This window comes from Physella acuta, unplaced genomic scaffold, assembly GCF_028476545.2.
Source record: "Physella acuta isolate Inbredline_101_S28 unplaced genomic scaffold, ASM2847654v3 ptg000357l, whole genome shotgun sequence".
Classification (NCBI taxonomy): Eukaryota; Metazoa; Mollusca; class Gastropoda; family Physidae; genus Physella; species Physella acuta.
In genome coordinates this window covers 694,346-714,562 of record NW_026731876.1, presented here as the reverse complement: position 1 = coordinate 714,562, position 20,217 = coordinate 694,346, and the positions used below count along the sequence as shown (strand labels likewise).

The following is a 20,217-nucleotide window of genomic DNA, read 5'->3' as shown; positions in this document are numbered from 1 at the left end:
ACATCGTTGGTGTGTGTGTGTGTGTGGATATGTGTGTGTGTGGCGGGGGGGGGGGGGGGCGGGGGGGCGGGGGGGGGGGGGGGGGTAAAGGGGGGGGGGTTAAGTAGATTGTGGTGTGACGTTAGTTTAGGTAAGGGGTGACTTTGTGACATAATGTGACGAAAGGAATGGGGGGGGGGATGAGGGAGTTATAATCGCACCAAAAGCACCATCCCTCACATGTTGGCTCTTGACAAAATGTTTCATTTTAATATGATAAACTGGTCTATCAACTAGAATTGTAAACTTTTGGTGTGAATTGTGAACCCTTGGTATGTAGCCACTAGGTTAAGCCTGCAGCCCACAGTGACCTCGTTCTGACGTCCGTGATCGCAAGCGAAATACAAAAGCAAGTGCAAGCGAAAATAGAAATGGTTAGACGTCTGTTTAAGAATGTAGTCCTTGATCGGAATGTCCGTTTTTGAACACCGAAAGTAGGTCATGAATAATCGGATATTCACGTTCTGATATTGTATTCATGCGCACTAAGTCACAAGAGAATAATAACCTTACTAATTCTATTTCACTTACAACACAACAGTAAATTATTTTTTAAAGTCTAGTTAAAACTTTCTAGATCTATATTAATTTTGCATCCTTTGCTTTGCCTTATCTGATAAATAACTGATGCAATTGCATTCTACAATTTAGTATAAGGCTAACTTATTATCAGTATGTACCTAATAATAGAAATCGGGAATTCCTTAAATGACCAGTTTAAAACGTCACATTAGTATTTACCAGAAGTACACGATGTCAGCAGTGAAGGCATAAAAATGAACACACCATTCACTGCTTTTACATTCGAATGGGGTCGTGTAGTTATAGTGTAGGCCTTAAGCTTACTAAAAATGATGTATAATGCAGTATACTGTACTATATCCCTTCATATCTAGAACACAAACCCAGTAACAAATTAATATTATTTGGAAACATTTTTGTCCTAAACCTTAACACATACAGAACATGATACACCATTTTAGAAAAAAAAACACACATGAAGTTTGACCAAGGGCGTCCCTTTATGGGCTACTGCTACACAAAAATAATTCAAAGAACGGGGTACAGGATAACGCAGATGATGGGCGAGTCATTTTATTAAACGGTTTAACATTAGGGGGGCGTTGGTTGTTAAACGGTCTAACATTAGGGGGGGGGGGCGTTGGTTGTTAAACGGTCTAACATTAGGGAGCATTGGTTATTAAACGGTCTAACATTAGGTGGTATGGGCCATTAAGCGGTCTAACATTAGGTGGTATTGGTCATTAAACGGTCTAACATTAGGTGGTATGGGCCATTAAACGGTCTAACATAAGGGGGCGTTGGTTATTAGGAAGTCAGCAGCCGAATGTAAACCATGTTCTAAAAGATTTAGATATCCTGACTTCTAATACCGCATGTGTTTGGGCTAGACATTACTCATTTAACTCAGTTGTATAGCTTGGGGTAACTATTACTTATTTAACTCAGTTGTAAAGCTTGCTGTCACTGCACGATCATCAGCATCTGGAGAGTCCTGTAGGTCCCTGATGTAGGAGACATTCACATGTAGGTGACATTCACACTGCCTTCTGCTTCCTGTCACTGACGAGATATATTCTTGGTTCATCAATGAACAGGTCTCAGTTCTGACACAAAAGGTACACATTTTGTAAAGGTACATCCAATGAACGGGTCTCTCTCTCTCTCTAGGCAGTCTCACATTGATTCATTCAATGAACAGTTCTCAGTTCTGACACAAAAAGTACATATTTTGTAAAGGTACACACAAGGACTGAGTAGACTCAATACCTTCCAGCAATCTGAGATGCGAACTGAAGTCTACAGCTTGGTCGCACAATGCCACATAACTCCCTTAGTCTACTCTTCAATTAGTAAATTATGGAAATAATGAACAGAACACACTTTTATTTTTTTGTCAACAATTATTTTATATGAACGCCATTTGTCGTAGCAAAAAAAAAAAAGACATGAAGAAGCTTCTGGCCGAAAAATAAAGTGGCCAGATTTCATACAATGCTAGCCGAAAATTAAGTGGCCAAAGTTTAGATATGTTTGTAAACACTCCGAACGCCTGCTGCAAACACCAGCCACGCCCATGTCCTGAAAGACCACACCCCTGTTCTAAAGGATCCGCCCCCGTTGGTTGAGTACTGCCTCTTGCACTGGTCTGTGGTCACTAGCTTGTTGAGGAAATTGTGCTCCGATAGACAGGCCCTGGGAACATACAACTGTCAGGTTCTGGGGAACATAGTCATGCCCTGGGGAACATATTGTCATGCCCTGGGAAACATATTGTCATGCCCTGGGAAACATATTGTCATGCCCTGGGGAACATATTGTCATGCCCATGGGGAACATATTGTCATGCCCATGGGGAACATATTGTCATGCCCTGGGGAACATAGTCATGCCCTGGGGAACATATTGTCATGCCCTGGGGAACATGTCATTGTCATGCCCTGGGGAACATTTTGTTAGGTTCTGGGGAACACATTCTCAGGCAGGCCTAGACAAAATCATTGACTTTGTTTGATATTTCAAATTGTCTCCCATCCAACGTAGTACAACAATAGCATATCAATCATTAGATGAAAATAACAACACAACAATCATTAGATGAAAATAACAACACAACAATCATTAGATGAAAATAACAACACAACAATCATTAGATGAAAATAACAACACAACAATCATTAGATGAAAATAACAACACAACAATCATTAGATGAAAATAACAACACAACAATCATTAGATGAAAATAACAACACAAAAATCATTAGATGAAAATAACAACACAACAATAGGATGAAAATAACAACACAATAGTCATTAGATGACAATAACAACACAACAATCATAGAGTGGAATAGAACCCCAGCCTACAATTATAAAAAAAACAACAACTAAGGCTGAGGTTATTTATTGACTATTGTCGACACCAGCTCCCTGCGTGATGGAAGGTCTCAGTTGTGTCGACATCAACATCAGAGATCTAGCAGCATTGAACTAGGGGACACAACTTTTTATCTTAACACACACTCTCATGTAAACAATGGACAAAACAGGGCTATCGAAAAATCTAAACTCGACATATTTTGTACATTTTTAACCTATTGAATAAACAAACACAACTTACGGCCCAAGACGAGCCAACTTGTAGAGGAAAAACGTGTCGTATTTTGGGTTACATTTGGTGTACTGGGCCTGGATGCACTTCATGTAGTCTAGTGACAGCCTGGGGAACATAGACAGGGAACATATGACGTTATGGGGAACAGAGACAGGGAACATATGACGGTATGGGGAACAGAGACAGGGAACATATGACGGTCTGGGGAACAGAGACAGGGAACATATGACAGTCTGGTTAATAGCGACAGGGAACATATGACGGCCTAGGGAACAGAGACAGGGAACATATGACGGCCTAGGGAACAGAGACAGTGAGCATATGACGGTCTGTGGAACAGAGACAGGGAACATATGACGGTGTGGGGAACATACAGGGAACATATGACGGTATGGGGAACAGAGACAAGGAACATATGACGGTATGGGGAACAGAGACAGGTAACATATGACGGTCTAGGGAACAGAGACAGGGAACATATGACGGTCTGGGGAACAGAGACAGGGAACATATGACAGTATGGGGAGCAGAGACAGGGAACATATGACGGTCTGGGGAACAGAGACAGGGAACATGCCGGTCTGGGGAACTGAGACAGGGAACATATGACGGTCTGGGGAACAGAGACCGACACTGGGAATTGACCACAAGGGTTAATATTTTAAAGTTATGTTAAATTTTTTGTTTATTTTAGAAGTGGATTAAACCGGGAGTAATCTCCCCTAAACTTTCTCGAATATTCTAATATAACACTACGTGGGATGGCAACTCGGAATATAGACATGATTTTTAATTACTTAAACTTTTAAAAATAGAATAGAATCTCGTAGAAAAAAGAATTGCGCACCAAGTGAACGCCAAATAAAGATGTGCATAATAGAGCGCAATATTATTAGTACTTTATAAATTTGACAGAAGGTAGAGAATTAGATCCTTTACTTACATGTAAAATTTCATTTATCTATCTGAAATAGTACCCAGGTTATAGGCTTTTGAAAAATTCAAAGTAGAAAAAGTACCACTTCCGGTTGTCGGAAATCGCTTAAAATTTGATAAGGATCTACGATTTTGATAAAATACTTATATGTGAAATTTCATCAACCTAGCTCTAACGGTACTCAAGTTATCGTGTTTACACACACACACACATAGACACACAGACATACGGACAAGATTGCAAAATTATGTTTTTTCCGTATCAGTGAGGTGTAAAACGTCGAGATTTGTAAAAATCTTGATTTTTTTTGCACGATTACAAGACTTTCTCTATAGTTCGTATATAAAAGAAAGTAAAAAAAAATATTAAAAGCTTACCATTCTAATTTTTCTAAACCATATTTATTTTTTACCAGGTATGACGACAGGTATGACGTCAGGTATTAATTACACAGACAAGTTGATTTACGAATAATCAAATAAAAACTTTCCAGTGATTTGTTTTTACATTTTTTTCGTTGTATCGGATTTTATGATGCCTGATGAAGTGGTTGGAAATGAAGTTGAGATAATTCTTGCCATACTTGCAGGAATGTTTCTCAATGTCGGCCTGATTGTTGGCAGCAAAAGCTGCTTCCAGGTCTTTAAGTCTGTCGGCTGAGGTGGCGTCGATCTCACACTGCCGAGTGTCAGCGGCCTTTTCACAGTCAGACCTGAGCTTGAAGTCCTCTCTTAGGAACTCGATCACTGGGGGAAGTCACATGACATCTATCAAATCTGGTAACATGACATCTATCAAATCTGGTAACATGACATCTATCAAATCTGGTAACATGACATCTATCAAATCTGGTAACATGCCATCTATCAAATCTGGTAACATGACATCTATCAAATCTGGTAACATGCCATCTATCAAATCTGGTAACATGACATCTATCAAATCTGGTAACATGACATCTATCAAATCTGGTAACATGACATCTATCAAATCTGGTAACATGATATCTATCAAATCTGGTAACATGACGTCTATCAAATCTGGTAACATGCCATCTATCAAATCTGGTAACATGACATCTATCAAATCTGGTAACATGACATCTATCAAATCTGGTAACATGACATCTATCAAATCTGGTAACATGACATCTATCAAATCTGGTAACATGACATCTATCAAATCTGGTAACATGACATCTATCAAATCTGGTAACATGACATCTATCAAATCTGGTAACATGACATCTATCAAATCTGATAACATGCCATCTATCAAATCTGGTAACATGACATCTATCAAATCTGGTAACATGACATCCATCAAATCTGGTAACATGACATCCATCAAATCTGGTAACATGACATCTATCAAATCTGGTAACATGACATCTATCAAATCTGGTAACATGACATCCATCAAATCTGGTAACATGACATCTATCAAATCTGGTAACATGACATCTATCAAATCTGGTAACATGACATCTATCAAATCTGGTAACATGACATCTATCAAATCTGGTAACATGACATCTATCAAATCTGGTAACATGACATCTATCAAATCTGGTAACATGACATCTATCAAATCTGGTAACATGACATCTATCAAATCTGGTAACATGACATCTATCAAATCTGGTAACATGCCATCTATCAAATCTGGTAACATGACATCTATCAAATCTGGTAACATGACATCCATCAAATCTGGTAACATGACATCCATCAAATCTGGTAACATGACATCTATCAAATCTGGTAACATGACATCTATCAAATCTGGTAACATGACATCCATCAAATCTGGTAACATGACATCCATCAAATCTGGTAACATGACATCTATCAAATCTGGTAACATGACATCTATCAAATCTGGTAACATGGCATCTATCAAATCTGGTAACATGACATCCAACAAATTTGGTAACATGACATCCATCAAATCTGGTAACATGACATCTATCAAATCTGGTAACATGACATCTATCAAATCTGGTAACATGACGTCTATCAAATCTGGTAACATGACATCTATCAAATCTGGTAACATGACATCTATCAAATCTGGTAACATGACATCTATCAAATCTGGTAACATGACATCCATCAAATCTGGTAACATGACATCTATCAAATCTGGTAACATGACATCTATCAAATCTGGTGACATGACATAAAAATCACTGGCCAGTTTTAAGATCAGATCTGGTAACACCCAAACGTCCAAAGTTTACTTACACCCAAACGTCCATAGTTTACTTACACCCAAACGTCCAAAGTTTACTTACACCCAAACGTCCAAAGTTTACTTACACCCAAACGTCCAAAGTTTACTTACAATCAAACGTCCAAAGTTTACTTACATCCAGACTTCCAAAGTTTACTTACATCCAAACGTCCAAAGTTTACTTACATACAGACGTCCAAAGTTTACTTACACCCAAACGTCCAAAGTTTGCTTACAATCAAACGTCCAAAGTTTACTTACATCCAAACGTCAAAAGTGTACTTACAATTAAACGTCCAAAGTTTACTTACACCCAAACATCCAAAGTTTACTTACCTTTACTTACACCCACGTCCAAAGTTTACTTACACCCACGTCCAAAGTTTACTTACACCCAAACGTCCAAAGTTTACTTACACCCAAACGTCCAAAGTTTACTTACACACAAACGTACAAAGTTTACTTACACCCAAACGTCCAAAGTTTACTTACACCCAAACGTCCAAAGTTTACTTACAAGCAAACGTCCAAAGTTTACTTACACACAGACGTCCAAAGTTTACTTACACCCAAACGTCCAAAGTTTACTTACACCCAAACGTCCAAAGTTTACTTACACCCAAACGTCCAAAGTTTACTTACACCCAAACGTCCAAAGTTTACTTACACCCAAACGTCCAAAGTTTACTTACACCCAAACGTCAAAAGTTTACTTACACCCAAACGTCAAAAGTTTACTTACATCCAAACGTCCAAAGATTACTTCACCCAGACGTCCAAAGTTTACTTACACCCAAACGTCCAAAGTTTACTTACATACAGACGTCCAAAGTTTACTTACACCCAAACGTCCAAACTTTACTTACACCCAAACGTCCAAAGTTTACTTACACCCAAACGTCCAAAGTTTACTTACACCCAAACGTCCAAAGTTTACTTACACCCAAACGTCCAAAGTTTACTACACCCAAAAGTCCAAAGTTTACTTACACCCAAACGTCCAAAGTTTACTTACACCCAAACGTCCAAACTTTACTTACACCCAAACGTCCAAAGTTTACTTACATCCAAACGTCCAAAGTTTACTTACACACAAACGTCCAAAGTTTACTAACACCCAAACGTCTAAAGTTTACTTACACCCAAACGTCCAAAGTTTACTTACACCCAAACGTCTAAAGTTTACTTACACGGAAACGTCCCCTGTGTACAAAAGAGGTAGGCCGCACTCTCCAGGTCATACGGGTTAGGAAATTGTTTTTCGAAGAGCTTAACGGCTGACGTCTCGTCCTGTTGGGTTTGGCTTCGTCTCGCCAGTAGACATTCAGTGTAGCCGTTGGGGTCACTTGGGTTAGGGGGGGGGTGGGGCAGATGGTGTAGGGTTTTAGTCAAAAAGGTGGGAAGGGGCTTAGTGGAAGTTATTCAAAACTAAAAGTAGGCAGATAAATAATCAGGGGGGCGGTGTGGATTTAAGGGGGTGGGGGGGGGGTGGGGGTGTAGTAGGGTTGGGTGGAATTGTTGGAGGTGAGAAGAACTTTTAACTTACAATTTAAAATCAGTAACGTGTGATGGTAGACAAAAATTGTGTAAACTGACTGTAAACTGATTTGGGAGCAGGTTTTACCTGCCTGGATGTGGAAACAGGATTTACCTGCAGAACTTGATAACCTGGTAAACACTTAATTTCGGGATGACTCGCTCGTTATCAGGCAGCTTTCTGGCGCAGTATTCGTCTAGTGTATGTAGAGTCAAGGCTAGAGGAAAACATGCATCAGTGTACCAGAAGTGTGATGCAGTATTCGTCTAGTGTATGTAGAGTCAAAGCTAGAGGAAGTAGAGTCAAAGCTAGAGGAAAACATGCATCAGTGTACCAGAAGTGTGATGCAGTATTCATCTATGTAGAGTCAAGGTTAGAGGAAGTAGAGTCAAGGCTAGAGGAAAACATGCATCAGTGTACCAACAGTATGTCGCAGTATTCGTCTAGTGTATGTAGAGTCAAAGCTAGAGGAAGTAGAGTCAAGGCTAGAGGAAAACATGCATCAGTGTACCAACAGTATGTCGCAGTATTCGTCTAGTGTATGTAGAGTCAAAGCTAGAGGAAGTAGAGTCAAGGCTTACAAATTTTGAATGAAATCAAACTTTCACCAATGTTTGATTTTCAAGTTGCTGAATCATCTGACGTGAGTTCGTGTTAGCAGTTGCTTGTTTGCTTGTCTTTGTGAAATATATTCATTCAGGTTATAGCAAAGAAGAGTTGATATTTTGTGAAGATATCATGTAGGAAATGAATACGTTTTTTTTAAAAAAAACCTGGATGATTAAAATGGGAAAACTTCTGTAGGATTTGTACGGATGTGCGTCATATTTGGGTCAAAATCTGGCTTTCAGAAAAAAGTAAAAAAAATCAGCTCCCTAACCAAGGGGAATCCACTGCATGATTCACCGGTATGCCCTCGCCAGCAAGACTCACCCAACTCTATTGCTAATAAAAGTGGTAAATTATATTAAATCTGGATCTCTTAACACCTGTCTGTTTAAAGAACAGTGCAAAGACGTAAATAAAGATCACGAGGTTCTACATTGCAGTACGCTGGCTGTGAATCATGTTTTTGAATTGAAAGATGAAATCAAGTTGTTCTTGGAAGTGCAAGAGAAGCAAAACCCTTTTGATGTACTTTAACGACTAAGAGTGGTTGGAGAGAGTATCATACCTAGCAGATACATTCGAACAGCAACATAAGCTTAAACTGAAAATGAACGAATATTATCTCTTTTCTTAACAATCTCTTGGCGTTTTATCAATGCTGCAAATTTGGCGAAGAATAATAAATATTGAAATAATTGCCATGTTTGAGAAACTCTGTAGTGTGGCAGATGAATCTGATTATGAGATAAAGAAAAATTTGAAAGAGGATTCTGGGCATCTTAAATCTCTTAAATTTTCAGGCTAAGTTTACTTAAAGGCAATTATGAAGGCAAAAATTGACAAAGAACACATTTTATAACCTTGTCAAATAATGATTGGAGATCAATTTGTATCTTTATTCCTTTTCAATATTCCTTTATACATTAATCTCATGAATTCTAAAATCTAGAGCTATTCCCCACATACCTTAATCTATAATAATCTAGATCTAGCATCTCTATCTGATACTATTCCACCTGGATCTAGAGCAGAATACTCACATCCTGAAAACTGTGTACCCAGTACCGTTAGTGTGAGGGCTAGCAGAGACAGCTTCATAGTAACAGCCGGCTCGCCGCTTGATATCAAAGTCTAACCAAAACAAACAGCTCGCCGCTTGATATCAAAGTCTAACCAAAACAAACAGCTCGCTGCTTGATATCAAAGTCTAACCAAAACAAACGTCTCTAGCTTAGAAGTTATTTTTATCTCACCTGGAAGTGGCGTGTGTTTTTGTAACGTGTTCTGGTGCTAATATGTCACTTGCACACCATTGCACACCAAATAACGATGGTTGTCTTTTCTTGACATCATTTCGATGTACCCAGTACCGTTAGTGTGAGGGCTAGCAGAGACAGCTTCATAGTAACAGCCGGCTCGCCGCTTGATATCAAAGTCTAACCAAAACAAACAGCTCGCCGCTTGATATCAAAGTCTAACCAAAACAAACAGCTCGCCGCTTGATATCAAAGTCTAACCAAAACAAACAGCTCGCCGCTTGATATCAAAGTCTAACCAAAACAAACAGCTCGCCGCTTGATATCAAAGTCTAACCAAAACAAACAGCTCGGCGCTTGATATCAAAGTCTAACCAAAACAAACAGCTCGCCGCTTGATATCAAAGTCTAACCAAAACAAACAGCTCGCTGCTTGATATCAAAGTCTAACCAAAACAAACGTCTCTAGCTTAGAAGTTATTTTTATCTCACCTGGAAGTGGCGTGTGTTTTTGTAACGTGTTCTGGTGCTAATATGTCACTTGCACACCATTGCACACCAAATACCAATGGTTGTCTTTTCTTGACATTTGGATGTATTCAGTGATTGGTGACCGAGAGGGGTGGGGGTGTGTGTGTGTACAGACATCAACTTGATTTAGTTTCATCTGGTTTCAAGTTTTTGTGCTGGCCTTTACAAGTTTCGATTAATGATAATTTATTTTGTGTTTTTGGTTGTGTATTATGGTATTTAAAATAAACCGGGAGTGATCTCCCCTAAACTTTCTCGAATATTCTTATATAAAACAACAGGGGATGGGAACTCGGGCTATAGACATGATTTTTAATCCATTTTAAATACTTAAAGTTTTAAAAATAGAATAAAATCTCGTAGACAAATTAATTGCACACCAAGTGAACGCCAAATAAAAAGTGCATAATAGTGCGCAATTTTATTAGTACTTTAAAAATTTACATTAGTTTTTTGAGAAATCGGAAGTAGCGTAAATTACTACTTCCGGTCAACGGAAATTACTCAAAATTTAACAGAAGGTAGAGAATTAGATCTTTTACTTACATGTGAAATTTCATTTATCTATCTGAAATAGTACTTAAGTTATAGGCTTTTGAAAAATTCAAAGTAGGAAAAGTACCACTTCCGGTTATCGGAAATCGCTCAAAAGTTGATACGGATCTACGATTTTGATAAAATACTTATATATGAAATTTCATCAACCTAGCTGTAACGGTACTCAAGTTATCGTGTTTACACACGGACACACACACAGACAGACAGACACACAGACATACGGACAGAATTGCAAAGCCCAGTTTTTCAGACTGGATTACGCATAAAACCTCTTAATTTTGCTAAATCTGGATTGATAATTTTTGCCCGATTAAAATAAGTACTCTATTCTTCGGATGTGATGAAGGACTGAGGTGTAAAACGGTGAAAATCGTTAAAATTTCAAGTGATTTTTGTGCACGATTACAATACTTTCTCTATACTTCGTATATACGAGAAAGTAAAAAGTCAACTTATTTGGCACACAGAAAATTGCCAGATATTTTGTGATTATCTGAATGATAAACATGAAATGAAAAATAACAACGAGGTCTTTGAAATAGCTAAGTGTTTTATTACATCACCGATACACACATTATTTTTATATGCAAGATGTCAAGTGCAAAATGTCAAAAATTACGTCCTTATCTACCCTCAACTTTATTTTATACACCAACATTTGTATATTTTATTAAATACAAAGTAATAAAATAGGTGTTCAAATATAGAAGCAAATACTTTTCAAATGATTTAACTGATATAAGAACCACACATAACATTCAACTAGTGCAAAACATTTAATAGAAGGTGGTAGTGGTAGGATGAAGCGACGCCACTTGAATTGGTATGCCGTAAAGTAGAACTCATAAATGATTCGAAAAGTTTTAAATATTATCTTACATCTATATACTGCTTAATGTTTAAATCAATGTTTGTATTCATTTTATTTTTTTACCCAGAAATATTTTTTTTTGTCTGAAAAAAAGGAGAGATATGGTGACTTAATTAGATGGTGACATAATTAGATGGTGACATGATTAGATGGTGACATGATAAGTTGGTGACATAATTAGATGGTGACATGATTAGATGGTGACATAATTAGATGATGACATAATTAGACGGTGACATGATTAGATAGTTTCGTGACTATATTGTAATACGATTAGATGGTGAATTGATTGGATGGTGACATGATTGGATGATAGCAAAACTTATCTCTTTGAATAAGACCGGATGTGTATACCACGTGTTCTCTCTAGGCAGCCTCATATTGATTCATTCAGTTCTGACACAAAAAGTACGCACTTTGTAAAGGTACACACAAGGACTGAGTACACTCAATACCTTCCAGCAATCTGAGATGTGAACTGAAGTCTACAGCTTGGTCGCACTATGCCACATAACTCCCTTAGTCTACTCATTAATCTTCAATTAGTAAATTATGGAAATAATGAACAGAACACACTTTTATTTTTTTGTCAACATTTATTTTATACGAACGCCATTTGCCGTAGCAAAAAAAAAAAGACGTAAAGAAACTTCTGGCTGTTGAAATATATTTTAATTAAAGATAAGAGAATAACAAACAGGAGCAAAGAGATTTAAAAAAATATTTTGTTCTCCACCTCTGTAAGAATAAAAACAACAATTGGAATATTAAATATGTAGCTAAAGAATATCAGTAGTGGTGGTTTGTTAGCGTGGATGATTTGATCTTGCTGAGTCAATTATCAGCCACAACTTCTACTTCTAGGATTGAACAACCAAGAAATATCCCAGGTTACATGTAATCCACAGGGATGTGGATAGGCTAGGGTTATAAAAAGGGATAAGGATCAGGAAGGGTTTGGATGAGGGATAGGGTTAAGGATAGGGTTAATGATAGTCGAGTTGCTCATATTAGCAATTTTAAAGACTACTTTTTTTTCAAACGTTTCAAGAATAAAATGCTTGATTTAAGTAAATAGTAGGGGAAATAAATAGATACAGTGTTAGCCGAAAAAAATTGTATCGAGATTTCAAACAATTAGGCTAAAAAATAAAGTGGCCGTATTTCATACAATCTGAGCCGAAAATTAAGTGGCCAAAGTTAAGATATGTTTGTAAACACTCCGAACGCCTGCTGCAAACACCAGCCACGCCCATGTCCTGAAAGACCACACCCCTGTTCTAAAGGATCCGCCTCCGCTGGTTGAGTACTGACTCTTGCACTGGTCTGTGGTCACTAGCTTGTTGAGGAAGTTGTGCTCAGATAGGCAGACCCTGGGGAAAATATTGTCATGCACTGGGGAACATATCATTGTCATACACTGGGAACATATCATTGTCATGCCCTGGGGAACATATCATTGTCATACACTGGGAACATATCATTGTCATGCCCTGGGGAACATATCATTGTCATACACTGGGAACATATCATTGTCATGCCCTGGGGAACATATCATTGTCATACACTGGGAACATATCATTGTCATGCCCTGGGGAACATATCATTGTCATACACTGGGAACATATCATTGTCATGCCCTGGGGAACATATCATTGTCATGCACTGGGAACATATCATTGTCATGCCCTGGGGAACATATCATTGTCATGCACTGGGAACATATCATTGTCAAGCCCTGGGGAACATATCATTGTCATGCACTGGGAACATATCATTGTCATGCCCTGGGGAACATATCATTGTCATGCACTGGGAACATATCATTGTCAAGCCCTGGGGAACATATCATTGTCAAGCCCTGGGGAACATGTTGTGAGGTTCTGGGGAACATATTCTCTGGCAGGCCTAGACAAAATCATTGACTTTGTTTGATATTTCATATTGTCTCCCATCCAACGTAGTACAACAACAGCATATCAATCATTAGATGAAAATAACAACACAACAATCGTTAGATGACAATAACAACACAACAGTCATAGAGTGGAATAGAAACCCAGCCCACAATTATAAAACAAGTAATTAAAAAAAGTCTAGTGACAATTTTAGCGCAATTTCCTTGTGTTATCTAAAAATAGCTCTGTCGTAGCGTAAATTAAGAGCAGGGCTAGTAAAACCATTGGTTAGTTATTAAAACGTTTTTTATTAAAAAAAATTTCAGTATTTTACATGTTTTATTTACAATAGAGTAACATGACTAAAAACCATTGCGCGCCCAGCTACCGAACGTGACGTCGCAGCCATTGAACGTGATCGCGCAGCTATTGAACGTGATGACGCATGTGGTGTGGTTGCATAAAATGCCTACTAATTCGGTCCAAATTTTAATTAATTCAAAAATTTTTTTGTGACCAAACGAAATGATATTTTTGAAAACTTTCTTCGGCAATATTGTTCTAAATTATGGCCGGAATCGATTGGTACATGATTCAAGTCGCTAAGTGGTCTGGTTGCTGAGATATGGGCCAAAAACTGCATTTTCCCGAGGTTTTTTGGCTTTTCCGGGAAATCCATGAAAGAAACCCGTAATTTTTATGGCCTATGCTCATTCTCGTAACTTGCTTAACATAATCGCTTTTGGAACTAGTCATCGATATTGCTTCGTTGAGGAGGAGATACGACTTAAAGCTGCGGACACACATCCATACATCCATCCATCCATTCATCCAGAAATGACGGGTTAATAAACGCAATTCTCCAGAATGGAAATTGCGCTAAAAACAACAACTAAGGCTGAGGTTATTTATTGACTATTGTCGCCACCAGCTCTCTGCGTGATGGAAGGTCTCAGTTGTGTCGACATCAACATCAGAGATCTAGCAGCATTGAACTAGGGGACACAACTTTTTATCTTAACACACACTCTCATGTAAACAATGGACAAAACAGGGCTATCGAAAAATCTAAACTCGACATATTTTGTACATTTTTAACCTATTGAATACACAAACACAACTTACGGCCCAAGACGAGCCAACTTGTAGAGGAAAAACGTGTCGTATTTTGGGTTACATTTGGTGTACTGGGCATGGATGCACTTCATGTAGTCTAGTGACAGCCTGGGGAACATAGACAGGGAACATATGACGTTATGGGGAACAGACAGGGAACATATAACGGCTTGGGGAACAGAGACAGGGAACATACGACTGTCTGGGGAACAGAGATATGGAACATACGACGGTCTGGGGAACAGAGACAGGGAACATATGACGGTCTGGGGAACAGACAGGGAACATATGACGGTCTAAGGAACAGAGATAGGGAACATATGACAGTCTGGGGAACAGAGACAGGGAACATATGACGGTCTGGGGAACTGAGACAGGGAACATGACAGTATGGGGAACAGAGACAGGGAACATATGACGGTCTGGGGAACAGAGACCGGGAACATATGACGGTCTGGGGAACAGAGACAGGGAACATATGACAGTCTGGGGAACAGATACTGACACTGGGAATTAACCACAGGTATGACGACAGTATGACGTCAGGTATGACGACAGGTATGAAGACAGGCATTACAACAGACGACAGGTATGAAGACATGAATTACAACAGACTTGCAAATAATCAAATAAAAACTTTCCAGTGATTTGCTTTTAAATTTTTTTCGTTGTATCGGATTTTATGTTGCCTGATGAAGTGGTTGGAAATGAAGTTGAGATAATTCTTGCCATACTTGCAGGAATGTTTCTCAATGTCGGCCTGATTGTTGGCAGCAAAAGCTGCTTCCAGGTCTTTAAGTCTGTCGGCTGAGGTGGCGTCGATCTCACACTGCCGAGTGTCAGCGGCCTTTTCACAGTCAGACCTGAGCTTGAAGTCCTCTCTTAGAAACTCGATCACTGGGGGAAGTCACATGACATCTATCAAATCTGGTAACATGACATCTATCAAATCTGGTAACATGACATCTATCAAATCTGGTAACATGACATCTATCAAATCTGGTAACATGACATCTATCAAATCTGGTAACATGACATCTATCAAATCTGGTAACATGACATCTATCAAATCTGGTAACATGACATCTATCAAATCTGGTAACATGACATCTATCAAATCTGGTAACATGACATCTATCAAATCTGGTAACATGACATCTATCAAATCTGGTATCATGACATCCATCAAATCTGGTAACATGACATCTATCAAATCTGGTAACATGACATCTATCAAATCTGGTAACATGACATCTATCAAATCTGGTAACATGACATCTATCAAATCTGGTAACATGACATCTATCAAATCTGGTAACATGACATCTATCAAATCTGGTAACATGACATCTATCAAATCTGGTAACATGACATCTATCAAATCTGGTAACATGACATCTATCAAATCTGGTAACATGACATCTATCAAATCTGGTAACATGACATCTATCGAGTCTGGAAACATGACATCTATTAAATCTGGTAACATGACATCTATCGACTCTGGTAACATGACATCTATCAAATCTGGTAACATGACATCCATTAAATCTAGTAACATGACATCTATCAAATCTGGTAACATGACATCCATGAAATCTGGTAACATGACATCCATCAAATCTGGTAACATGACATCTATCAAATCTGGTAACATGACATCTATCGAATCTGGTAACATGACATCTATCAAATCTGGTAACATGACATCTATCAAATCTGGTCACATGACATCTATCAAATCTGGTAACATGACATCTATCAAATATGGTAACATGACATCTATCAAGTCTGGTAACATGACATCTATAAAATCTGGTAACATGACATCTATCAAATCTGGTAACATGACATCTATCAAATCTGATAAGATGACATCTATCAAATCTGGTAACATGACATCTATCAAATCTGGTAACATGACATCTATCAAATCTGGTAAAATGACATCTATCAAATCTGGTTACATGACATCAAAACCACTGGCCAGTTTTAAGATCAGATCTGGTAACACCCAAACGTCCAAAGTTTACTTACATCCAAACGTCCAAAGTTTACTTACACCAAAAGGTCCAAAGTTTACTTACACCAAAAGGTCCAAAGTTTACTTACACCCAAACGTCCAAACTTTACTTACCTTTACTTACACCCAAAGGTCCAAAGTTTACTTACCTTTACTTACACACAAAGGTCCAAAGTTTACTTACCTTTACTTACACCCAAACGTCCAAAGTTTACTTACACCCAAACGTCCAAAGTTTACTTACATCCAAACGTCCAAAGTTTACTTACACGGAAATGTCCCCTGTGTACAGAAGAGGTAGGCCGCACTCTCCAGGTCATACGGGTTAGGAAATTGTTTTTCGAAGAGTTTAACGGCTGACGTCTCGTCCTGTTGGGTTTGGCTTCGTCTCGCCAGTAGACATTCAGTGTAGCCGGTGGGGTCACTGGGGGTTAGGAGGGGTGGGGCAGATGGTGTAGGGTTTTAGTCAAAAGGGTGGGGAGGGGGTTAGTGGTAGTTATTCAAAACTAAAAGTAGGCAGATAAATAATCATGGGGGGGGGGGTGGGCGTTGGGTTGGATTTAAGGGGGTGGGGGGGGGGGGGTGGGGGTGTAGTAGGTTTGGGTGGAATTGTTTGAGGTGAGAAGAACTTTTAACTTACAATTTAAAATCAGTAACGTGTGATGGTAGACAAAAATTGTGTAAACTGACTGTAAACTGATTTGGGAGCAGGTTTTACCTGCCTGGATGTGGAAACAGGATTTACCTGCAGAACTTGATAACCTGGTAAACACTTAATTTCGGGATGACTCGCTCGTTATCAGGCAGCTTTCTGGCGCAGTATTCGTCTAGTGTATGTAGAGTCAAAGCTAGAGGAAGTAGAGTCAAAGCTAGAGGAAAACATGCATCAGTGTACCAGAAGTGTGATGCAGTATTCCTCTATGTAGAGTCAAGGCTAGAGGAAGTAGAGTCAAGGTTAGAGGAAAATATGCATCAGTGTACCAGAAGTGTGATGCAGTATTCGTCTAGTCCATGGGTTCCCAAACTGGGGGTTGCGGCCCCCAAGGGGGTCGCGCAGGGCTTTCTGGGTGAGGGGGGGGGGGTGTCGCCACCTCTAGACTAAACCTTAGCAATGAAAAAAAATATATTTAGAAATATATAGAAAATTCGGCTTTACTAACATCACTGGAAATGGAATAGAGAATAAACACTGTGTACTATGCAAAGTTGTTATCATTCACGAGTCTATACAACTTTCAAAACTATAACGTCATTCAAGACTAGTCAATCAGAACACACCAAAATAGATATGGAGTTCTCTCGTCGGCTTGAAGCTAGTTGCAAACGTCAGAGACTTGATCGAACAAGAATTTTTCACCAAGAAAACACAGCACTATATGAAGTCGCATTAGAAATTGCCAAGCACGACAAACGCACAATAGGAGAAAATCTCATCAAACCTTGTATGTTGTAGATGGTAAAACTTCTTCTTCTTCTTCGTTCTTAATTGTGAACATGGTGGAGGACTCAGACAACAAGTCCAACTTCGTGGACAAACCGGACTGTGGTCTCCAGTTTGGCAGGTGCCCCATATAATTTTTCCCTGAGTGGGGTGGGCAGGGGCCAGTGTCTGACTCGTGCCTGGCTATACAAAGTACATTCCTTGAGTACGTGCTCCGTATTTTCCGGATGGTAAAACTAATTCTTGGGATTCCAGTGTAGTAAAGATGCAACAAATATCTCTTTATAATATATTCATTCAGATGATAGCAAAGAAGAGTTGATATTTTGTGAAGATATCAAGTAGGAAATGAATACGTTTTTTTTAAAAAAAAAACCTGGATGATTAAAATGGGAAAACATCTGTAGGATTTGTACGGATGTGCGTCATATTTGGGTCAAAATCTGGCTTTCAGAAAAAAAGTAAAAAAAATCAGCTCCCTAACCAAGGGGAATCCACTGCATGATTCACCGGTATGCCCTCGCCAGCAAGACTCACCCGACTCTATTGCTAATAAAAGTGGTAAATTATATTAAATCTGGATATCTTAACACCTGTCTGTTTAAAGAACAGTGCAAAGACGTGAATAAAGATCACGAGGTTCTACATTGCAGTACGCCGGCTGTCAATAGTAAATGTGAATCATGTTTCTGAATTGAAAGATGAAATCAAGTTGTTCTTGGAAGTGCAAGAGAAGCAAAACCCTTTTGATGTACTTTAACGACTAAGAGTGGTTGGAGAGAGTATCTTACCTAGCAGATACATTCGAACAGCAACATAAGCTTAAACTGAAAATGAACGAATATTATCTCTTTTCATAATAATCTCTTGGCGTTTTATCAATGCTGCAAATTTGGCGAAGAATAATAAATATTGAAATAATTGCCATGTTTGAGAAACTCTGTAGTGTGGTAGATGAATCTGATTATGAGATAAAAAAAATTTGAAAGAGGATTCTGGGCATCTTAAATCTCTTAAATTGTCAGGTTAAGTTTACTTAAAGGCAATTATGAAGGCAAAAATTGACACCAGTAGCGTAGCGAGTGGGGGGGGGGGGGACATATGTCCCCGGGCGCCGAGCTTAGGGGGCGCCAAAATGGGTTGGAAAAATAAATTGAAAGGTTGAGGGGGGGTGCAAATTGAAAATTTGAGGGGGGGGGGTGCAAATCAAAATCTCGAGGGGGGGGGGTGCAAATCGAAAGTTTAAGGGGGTTGGGGGAAAATCAAAATCTCGAGGGGGGGGGGGGTGCAAATCGAAAAGTTTGTCGCTACGCCTCTGATTGACACAGAACACATTTTATAACCTTGTCAAATAATGATTGGAGATCAATTTGTATCTTTATTCCTTTTCAATATTCCTTTATACATTAATCTCATGAATTCTAAAATCTAGAGCTATTCCCCACATACCTTGATCTATAATAATCTAGATCTAGCATCTCTATCTGATACTATTCCACCTAGATCTAGCCGCTCTATCTGATACTATTCCACCAGATCTAGCCTCTTTATCTGACACTATTCCACCTAGATCTAGAGCAGAATACTCACATCCTGAAAACTGTGTACCCAGTACCGTTAGTGTGAGTGCTAGCAGAGACAGCTTCATAGTAACAAACGGCTCGCCGCTTGATATCAAAGTCTAACCAAAACAAACAGCTCGCCGCTTGATATCAAAGTCTAACCAAAACAAACAGCTCGCTGCTTGATATCAAAGTCTAACCAAAACAAACGTCTCTAGCTTAGAAGTTATGTTTATCTCACCTGGAAGTGGCGTGTGTTTTTGTAACGTGTTCTGGTGCTAATATGTCACTTGCACACCATTGCACACCAAATACCAATGGTTGTCTTTTCTTGACATTTGGATGTATTCAGTGGTTGGTGACCGAGAGGGGTGGGGGTGTGTGTGTGTACATACAGCAACTTGATTTAGTTTCATCTGGTTTCAAGTTTTTGTGCTGGCCTTTACAAGTTTCGATTAATGATAATT

The 20,217-nt window shown here is 38.8% G+C and overlaps 2 protein-coding genes across 3 annotated transcripts; both read right to left on the bottom strand.

Moving 5' to 3' along the window:
• Positions 1-2,000: 2,000 nt before the first annotated feature.
• LOC131941354 (uncharacterized) lies at positions 2,001-9,727 on the bottom strand. Of its 2 annotated transcripts, XM_059300588.1 has the most exons (7): positions 9,669-9,727; positions 9,535-9,625; positions 8,000-8,102; positions 7,539-7,693; positions 4,697-4,859; positions 3,183-3,281; positions 2,001-2,256 (listed from the first exon to the last, which is right to left on the bottom strand). In XM_059300588.1, exons 2-7 carry the CDS (start codon positions 9,590-9,592, stop codon positions 2,085-2,087), a joined length of 750 nt encoding a protein of 249 aa, XP_059156571.1. In that variant the 5' UTR covers positions 9,593-9,625; positions 9,669-9,727; the 3' UTR covers positions 2,001-2,084. The 2 variants fall into 2 exon arrangements, with proteins under 2 accessions (XP_059156571.1, XP_059156570.1); XM_059300587.1 differs by having other exon boundaries at positions 9,535-9,721.
• A 2,581-nt stretch (positions 9,728-12,308) lies between these two features.
• On the bottom strand, positions 12,309-19,965 carry LOC131941348 (uncharacterized). Its single transcript, XM_059300578.1, has 6 exons — positions 19,779-19,965; positions 17,493-17,595; positions 17,017-17,171; positions 15,459-15,621; positions 14,734-14,832; positions 12,309-13,083 (listed from the first exon to the last, which is right to left on the bottom strand). Exons 1-6 carry the CDS (start codon positions 19,834-19,836, stop codon positions 12,897-12,899), a joined length of 765 nt encoding a protein of 254 aa, XP_059156561.1. The 5' UTR covers positions 19,837-19,965; the 3' UTR covers positions 12,309-12,896.
• Positions 19,966-20,217: the final 252 nt, after the last annotated feature.